This window comes from Notothenia coriiceps, unplaced genomic scaffold (assembly GCF_000735185.1).
Source record: "Notothenia coriiceps isolate Sejong01 unplaced genomic scaffold, NC01 NC01_scaffold00037246, whole genome shotgun sequence".
In the NCBI taxonomy this organism is placed as follows: Eukaryota; Metazoa; Chordata; class Actinopteri; order Perciformes; family Nototheniidae; genus Notothenia; species Notothenia coriiceps.
The window spans coordinates 5081782-5090508 of NW_011369947.1; the positions used below are offsets into that span (position 1 = coordinate 5081782).

The 8727-nt window shown below is 43.4% G+C and overlaps 2 protein-coding genes across 2 annotated transcripts in view; one reads left to right on the top strand and one right to left on the bottom strand.

Moving 5' to 3' along the window:
• The window catches only part of LOC104966313 (membrane primary amine oxidase-like), a 32016-nt gene that overhangs the window by 10720 nt on the left and 12569 nt on the right, over positions 1-8727 (bottom strand). The gene's annotated exons all lie outside the window — the stretch shown is intronic.
• aoc2 (amine oxidase copper containing 2) lies at positions 3857-7338 on the top strand. The gene is made up of 2 exons (XM_010794628.1): positions 3857-5615; positions 6849-7338. The coding sequence occupies exons 1-2, from the start codon at positions 4046-4048 to the stop codon at positions 6989-6991; spliced, it is 1713 nt and encodes a 570-aa protein (XP_010792930.1). The 5' UTR covers positions 3857-4045; the 3' UTR covers positions 6992-7338.

Genomic DNA, 8727 nt, shown 5'->3' on the forward strand with positions numbered 1-8727 from the left:
TTTTTTTTGAGTATAGTTTTTTTATAAAAAAATTAAACCCACAATAAATCTAAATATTCCAAATTCTGTTTGAATGTAACCATAAAGATCTTCTAAATACACCATTCAACAACATTTAATCAAATGTTTTAAGAGTTATTAACAGAATCTGAAATGTAGATGTGAGGGTTGGGGACAGCTACTTCCCTATAAATGATGTTTTTGTATATTATCACTATATCTCATGGAATGCCTTGTGTTTGAATAGACCATAACATATTCTTAGTAAATATCTATGTCTGAATACTTCATGTTTTTTTTTAAATCGTTGTTCTTGTTGTGGGACCACACTTTGCACTAATTAGAGTCAGTGGCGAACCGTCAGGGCCTTCAAGGTATTCAGAGAATACCCTGGAACACTCAGATAAAACAAACAAAACATCAATTTAATTATATAAATAAAATGTAATAAAATGTATATAAAATATAAATAAATGAGAATGGTATCTGTGTTGTTGATCTGTAATATTACAGTGTTACGTTGATTTGTTTGTCCTTCTCGGACCATGCACTACTTCAGTAGTTTTCTGTTAGAAAAGAAAGCAACCAATCAGATCTTGTTCTGGGTCTCTGGGTAGAATATCCTTCAACAAGGTATTCTACATCCTTGATAGAAGGCCCTGGCCGTTGCACTGAATGAGAGCGTACGTTTGGACTGACAGTTTGATCAACCAATCAGATATTGATTTGTAGCCAATGGGCGTGTTCTTTCAGAGTTCCCCTCGGTTCCAGGTGCTCTAGAAGGCCCGCTAGTTAACTGGAGCGAGACAGAGGATAGATGAATGCCACGAAGCAATTCATGGCGTTTTATTGTTTTTAACGTTGAAATGACAAGTGCAACAGGTGAAGATGAAGTTGTTGCGGAATTGTTGTGAGTACCCTTTTCAAGACGACAATTCAGTGAAAAGACGGACATTATAATGTTGGGGGGGCGGGGGGTGTGTGTGTCTACAGAAGGTCCAGGTGTGATAGACACGGTTCGCCACTGATCTTAATGGGCCAATCATTCAAACAGCTCCAACCCAGTTGTGGACGTCAGAAAAACAGTAGAAGAAATGAGTTTGGTTGACACGAATGTATAAATAAATGCAAATATTAATCTAATGTAAACTCCTAATATAGTTGTTTCTGTTTGATATCATTAGAGATGCTTTTTAGTGGTGTGTCCTTTGAGAGGAAACTGCTCAACAGAACATTAAATAAAATAAATGGATACACCAATAATAGTCATGAACATATCGGAAGCTGCCTTCAAAATCATTTTCAACACAATGTACTTGTGTTTGAACTCACCATCTTATCAAATTCAGCGAAGAATGACGGGGCGGTGGCATTCTTCAGAGTGCACACATTGAAAACAGAGAAGAGTCAACAATCAGGACTTGTCAATATATGATTATATAACATTCACACAAGAGAGGGAATCCTCAAAGAACATGCAGACAGGGAATAAGAGTTGGGACTTTGAGTGTCAGTTACAGCCAGGACGTTCAGGAACAGGAAGTAGAGACGTGTCAACATTAAGGACATTAAGAAGTGGGACATTAAGAATAGGAAGTAGAGAGTCAGGATGCAGAGTCAGGAAGTAGAGAGTCAGAGACTCAGGATGCAGAGAGTCAGAGAGTCAGGATGCAGAGAGTCAGGATGCAGAGAGTCAGGAAGTAGAGAGTCAGAGAGTCAGGATTCAGAGAGTCAGAGAGTCAGGATGCAGAGAGTCAGGATGTAGAGAGTCAGGATGCAGAGTCAGGAAGTAAAGAGTCAGGAAGTAGAGAGTCAGGATGCAGAGAGTCAGGATGTAGAGAGTCAGAGAGTCAGGATGCAGAGAGTCAGGGTGTAGAGAGTCAGAGAGTCAGGATGTAGAGAGTCAGGATGCAGAGAGTCAGGATGTAGAGAGTCATAGAGTCAGGATGTAAAGAGTCAGAGAGTCAGGATGCAGAGAGTCAGAGAGTCAGGATGTAGAGAGTCAGGATGCAGAGTCAGGAAGTGGAGAGTCTCTACATCCTGACTCTCTGACTCTCTGCATCCTGACTCTCTGACTCTTTACATCCTGACTCTATGACTNAACTCAATCCAACTTCCCTCCCATACATCCTCCCATCCCGCGAGCGGAGCGAGCCGACATAATTATTAACCCATCACACGCGTGCCCCGGGACGCGGCGCACCTATCATAATGGTCGTGCTAAAACAATATGCTACACCCGATAGTTGTTCAAATGCCAGCGCTGACATAACTGGTTCATTTTTCACTCAGGGTCTCCGTGCTGGTCGAACTCTTGGTGACTCAATCCCATATTCCTGGTTTGGTCCCGAAACACTAAAGGAAGCCATGGCAGTTTAAAAAAGGTTTAATGAGATGATGGAATCAAAGCTGAACTATATAAAAAGGCACACATGCTGTAAACCCAACCCCAGCAGGGGGGTCTGGGGGTATTCTCCCCCACGAGATTTTTAGAAATACTAACATAAACTATGCATTCTGGTACACTCTGAGAAGAAAATAAATAAATCTAATACTACCCGACATATTAATAATATTTTATGCCATTGTTTGTTTTTCACTTTGTTCTGACTCTTGCTGCGAGACGAGTAAAGAGGAGATAGTCTGTGTGACTTACTTTAAATTGTGGGTATGGGTAGATAGCTCCCATTGTTCTGTGACCTGTCAATCATCAAACCGGGGGTCATATTTCATTATGTGTTCCTTTTTATCTGAAGTTGTACCCATGGGTGTATAAAGAAGAGTTCTACCGCAAAGTTATTCTCCGTGGGGAGTTCCGGCAACAATCTTGATTCTGAGTGGCCAGAAGACTAAAAAACATCAGCAAAGATGTTTTATTGAGAAGATGATCACTATGTGACAGAAGTATTCAAAACCGTTTATGGTCTCCCGTACTTCCAGTACTGCCATGAGAGAACTCAAAATTAAGTTTCAAAAATCCGACACTGAGTTGGTCTTAACGCACCGGTAGATGACAGCGCTGACAAAGTGTGTTTCCCGCAGTGAGACGCTACAATACTAATTGTGGGCTTATCATGTTGATTCGGCCACAACAGAAAAAAGAAAAACAAACTCTCACTCTCTCCAGAGCGGCAGGTCAGATAAAAAGGCCAAACGGGCCGTTGCCCGGGCAACATTAGCCCGTACCTGTATTGGAAGTGTTTACCTGTATGGGACGTGTTTACTAGCTGTGGCTTATTTTATGGAGATGTGCTCCTGTGTCACTTTTTAGAGTGTTTACTTTTGTCACTTTCTTCTATAAGAAAGTACAAATCAGTTTCCTCTTTCTTTTTCTCTCCCGTTTTTCTTGACATGTTGTTGTTACTTCCCTCTTACCCCTATTGTGGAACGTAACACATGTGTACATCATTGTTTTTATTTTGCAGATGGTAAAGTTAGTGATGAAAGTGAACTTTAATTACTTAAAAAAAAGATGTTTAAGGGATATTAATCCATAATAGTAAATCAGAATTTATAAATTGATTTATAACTTTTATTAAAAATGTGAAGCAGCAATGTAACTAATAACTAATTTGGTTAAATAAATGTAGAGACGTACAACGTAACACTGTTTATTCCAATTTGTAATAGAGAAGAAGTATTACATTAACTAAAATGGAAATACTCAAGTAAAGTACAAGTAGGCTACCTCCACAGTCTTACTCGTTAATTACAGTAATAAAGTAAATGTACTTATTGCCACCACTGGGTATCACTACTTTTAATGAAGTAAAAGATGAGAATAGCTGCACTGGTCAGTTTTACATAAGGTTTTCACAGCGTGCGCACAATACTCCTGTTGTCCGGTGTGGATGAACAGAAGCAAGAAAATACTTTCATAACTGTTTATTCAAAGAGGGAGGCAGGGCGCGTGGGGTTATGGGATACATGGAGAGGGGGGTGAGACACAGATTATCTGAGGGGCGCGGCTCTCTTCCAGGATCCTCTGCGCGCTCTCTCCTGAGGGGCTCACTCCTCTCCTCCCTCTCTCCAAGCCCTGCGCCTAATGGAAAATAAAAGGATGAACTCTTTAGTGAAATGGACGCTTATCCTCTTCGTCCTTGCCTCCATCATCCTCAACATCGTCCTGATCGGCATCCACTCCAGCAGGGCGCCCAAATGCTCCGCTCAGCGCGTGCACCCGCTGCGGCGCAAACACGACGAGCGCAGCGCCGTGTTCGCGGACCTCTCCCGGGAGGAATACCTGCAAGTCCAGCAGTTCATGCTAAAGCAGAATAACTTGGAAATATCCACCAACCAGATCTCCAAGCCGTCGGATAACTTCCTGTTTCTAATAGATCTATCTGTGCCAAATAAGGCGGACGTGCTCGCGTATTTGGACCGGAATGGCGCCAAGCCGACCAGAGAGGCCACAGTGGTGGTGTTTTACGGTGCCAAAGGATACATCAAAGAGTACGTAGTGGGCCCTCTTCCCAACCCAACATACGTCAACGATGTCACCATGGAGAGGTACCACGCGGAGCTGCCCATCAGTGCGCGCACGGTCACCATCGGGGAATATAATCTGCTTTTCCAGTTTTTGGGAAACGTCTTCTCTAAACTGGGGAAGCTCATGAAGGAGAGCTTCGATATGGGTCCGGACAAGCAGCTGAACGCGTTCGAGCAGATGCCCCGTGGAGTCCGGACCGGGGACAGGAAGACCTGGATCTCCTTCTTCAGGGACATGAGCGGCATGTACATCCACCCGGTGGGCTTCGAGGTGCTGGTCGACCACCAGAACGTCAACGCGTCCGAGTGGACGGTGGAGAAGCTGCTCTATAACGGACAATATTTCGATTCCATAGACGCACTGAAGGATAAATACGATAAGGATCTCGTAAAGAAGATCGTCTATAAGGAGTCCCCTGATTATGGCTCTCTTAAACCCAGGAACAAGCCCCTGCAGGTCGGTCCGCAGCTCTTTAACGCGGAGGGTAAGCGCTACAGTGTCAGCAACAACCACGTCGTGTACATGGACTGGAGCTTCGCCTTCGGGCTCAGCGCGCTCATGGGCATGAGGGTGTTCGACGTGCGCTTCAACGACGAGAGGATCGTGTACGAGCTGAGCGTGCAGGAGGCCATGTCCGTGTACGGGTCGGTCACTCCCGGGATGATCCTGACAAAGTTTCTGGACTCCAGCATCGGGATTGGCCGCTTTGCGCACGAACTGGTCCGCGGGGTGGATTGTCCCTACGAGGCGAGCTACGTGGACACATACCGCTACATTGATGTCCCCAAACCGGTCCGCTTCAGGAACTCTATCTGCATATTCGAGCACAACATGGGCCAGCCCCTGAGGAGGCACTTCTCCGACTTCTTCCACCACAGCTACGGGGGCATGGTGAACAGCGCGCTGGTGTTCAGGACCATCACTGCCATAGGGAACTATGACTACATGTGGGACTTCATCTTCTACCAGAGCGGGTCCGTGGAGGCCAAGGTGCACGCGACTGGATACATCTCCTCCTCCTACCTGGTGGACGGGGCTCTGCGGCACGGACACCAGGTGGCGGAGAAGGTGCTGGGGAACATCCATACACACTTCATCAACTTCAAGGTGGACCTGGATGTGTTGGGTGAGTGGCAGTGATGCAAATACACAGTGCTGTGGTGTAGAGTACCTAATGACCTGTAATCAAGTACTGTACTTGAGAATTTAAATGTGTTGCTGCTTCTCCTCAACTATAATTAAATATTCCTCACGACGTTGACCTGTAATGCAGATTGGTCCATTTCAGAATAATATATATGATATGTTTTTTAATGATTGATCATGAAAGTGTTCTCAAAGCTGGTAAAGGTGCAGCTAGTTTGAAGGACTTTGTATACTGCAGGGTAGCTTGTGGATTTACTCCAGGTGGAACTAAAGTCTGATTTAACACTTGATTATATTTCACATCATTCATCCACATCTGTAAAGTAACTAAAGGTATTAAATACATGTAGTGGAGTAAAAGTACACCATTTACCTCTGAACTGTAGTGGATTAGAAGTACAAAGTAGCAACAAATTGAAATACTCAATACTTGAGTGAATGTACTTAGTTACTTTACACCACTGAGTGTCAGTGATGTGTTTAAAGACAGGGATTGCTAATACATTTACTCAAGTGCAGTGGTATAAAATAAAGAAGCTATTTTCAAACAATAGGTTTTGAGAAGTCATTCAAAATATGTTACTGATAACTCAGCCTCAGGTTTCACTGAACAAAGCCTGGTTAGTTTCCAGAGGCCCTGCCCGAGGATCTGAGCATCAACTCAGGAATGTGACTGTGAGCTAAACCATGAAGGGATTAAAAATGAGTCAGCAAAATATAATCTAAAACGTAATTGTAGTTGAAGGGAGGATGGAAATAATGCTAACACCAAGAGAAGAATCTGTTATCATTTGTCAGTCTGTTAGTTATAACAAAAACAACTGACGTCCCCATCATGCCCGGAGCTGTAGCCAGGACGGGGTCAAGAGTTCAAGCCCCAATACCCCCAAAACTGGTTACCTGACACCAGGAATGTGTGGTGGCTCAGAAGCAGGTTAGTGGTTCATGGTTAGTCAACAAAGTTCAAACCGGATGGATAGTCTTCACTATAACTTGAAATTAATTAAATAACATTTTATTTGGCTGAAGTTTTTATCCAAAGCGACTTACAATAAGTGCAAAAATCATAAAGATTAAAATATTAGGAAACACATCAAGTACCTGACAAGGATTGATTGTGAATCAAAATGACCTAAGCAGATCAGTTTTGGCTTTCATGCTACAAGAGAAATTAAGTATTGTGAAAAACATTTTTGCTTTCTTTCTTCTGCAGGAGTAAAGAATTTCTTTCAGACCAAAGACATGGAATATGTCAATGTTTCGCTGCCATCGGTGCCTGATCACTATGCGATGGTGCCTCAGCTGGTGGAGAAGCAACTGAAAACAGAAAAGGTCTGGCTCCCTTTATGCCTTTAGTCACTTGCCTTTAGGTTTCTTTTAACAACATGTAGAGGAGAGTGTGTAAAAAAGACAGTGTGGAGACCGCATGAAGTGTTGTTTTGGTTCCAATTGATCACTGTCGGGAACAATGTAAGGTTTTTCCTAACTTTTCCTAAATATTAGGTTAGATTGCGTAGTGTGTTCCTCTCCTGTAGTGTTATATAGGTTTTTGTGATTGTAGTTGGTCTGCAAAGGCTAAAATCCTCCCTACATCCCTACATCGTTTCAGGCATCCACCTGCCTGAAACGTCTCCATTGGACTCCTTTGTTTACTTCCGGGGAACATAGTGACATCCCTCGCGCTTCTTCTGGCTGGCGCTCCAACACATTGCACTTGACAGGTTAAGGGGCGGGACATCTATAAGCGGTTGACCAATCACAAACGAGCAGGCCAGCTAACCAATCAGAGCAGACAGTGCTCTGGGTATTTGTCACTTTACATCTTATCTTTCTTATAAACGTATATATCACATTTAACATAATAAATAGCAAGCGAATTTGCAACAACGCTTCCAGCACGACTCACCCTTAGCAATGCTAATGTTTGCTTCCTGTTTGTTATCTCCGCTCTCCCCTCACAGTCGAGGGCGGAGATAACAAACAGGAAGTAAACAATAACCTGCAACGTTAAAAAATGTTTGCTAGGAACGTAACTTAACTCATAGAAATAAAGTACACAACTTATTACAAAGGAAACATTCACAAACAAATAATTATTCACACACATTTTTAACTCACATGAGCTGTAACTGTCAACCCAGGATGTAATAGTATGTGCTGTTTATTACAATGAAAGCTTCCTTAGTACCCCATTGTTGCAACAGACCATCTTGACTGTAGGTAGGGGGACCAGGTGTCCCGCTTTGTGCGGGACTGCACAGCATTTTGATCATTTGTCCCACACATTTTGCCGATCCCCCGCATTTGATTGACAGTCGCCCGTCTTAAATAAGGCTTTTTTACAAAGGTGTGCAGAAAACGAGAGGACTATCATCACCTTTAGCTGTATCAGATGTCAATCAATCAACAGAGAAATGTATTAACTTATGGGCAGGGCCGCCCCTCCCTACACGCAGAGTGTGTGGGGCTGCATCTTATGCGCAAATGCAGCGCAATTATGCGCGACAGTTTCCCCGTAGTGAGGCTCCGGCGCTAACAGTCACGAGCCTGCTCTACTACCACCCCCTTCGATCTATGGATATATTCCTCCTGAAACCAAAAGAGATGAGGTAACAGCAGCTGATTTAATTAACGTTTAGCATACAGGGCAGCAGACCTATTTTTAGGCAATAGCATAGGCCTCAGATATATAAAAGATATATAAAAAACATGTCTATCAAGTGTTTTGCTCAAAATCCCAAACAGATCACCCATTCTAGCCATGCCTCATATCCCTCCATTTCACTTCCTGTTTCAAAAGTGCTGATTTGGGGTATAAAGCTTTAAAAAAAGAAAACAGGAGGGGGCTGAGCTCATGCGGGAGATTCTACCGGCAGATAGCCTACTGTCTAAACCAGGGGTCGGTAACCTTTTTGATATGAAGGGCCATTAAAAAAAAAAAAATCTGATTAGTGAACTGTCAACTGGAGGGTGGGGGGAGCCTCGCTGCGGGGAAGCTGTGGACCTCTGTTGCCTGTCAGCGCAACTTACATGATGCAGTTTAAACACAGTTAAATAAATAAAGGGCGGTGCCGGCCGCCAGCAAACCGAGC

Excerpts from the sequence above, each read along its gene's own strand:
- aoc2 (XM_010794628.1), top strand. The coding sequence starts at position 4,046 with ATGGAAAATAAAAGGATGAACTCTTTAGTGAAATGGACGCTTATCCTC. Across the intron at positions 5,616-6,848 it reads GGTGGACCTGGATGTGTTGG|GAGTAAAGAATTTCTTTCAG; the intron begins GTGAGTGGCAGT and ends TTTCTTCTGCAG.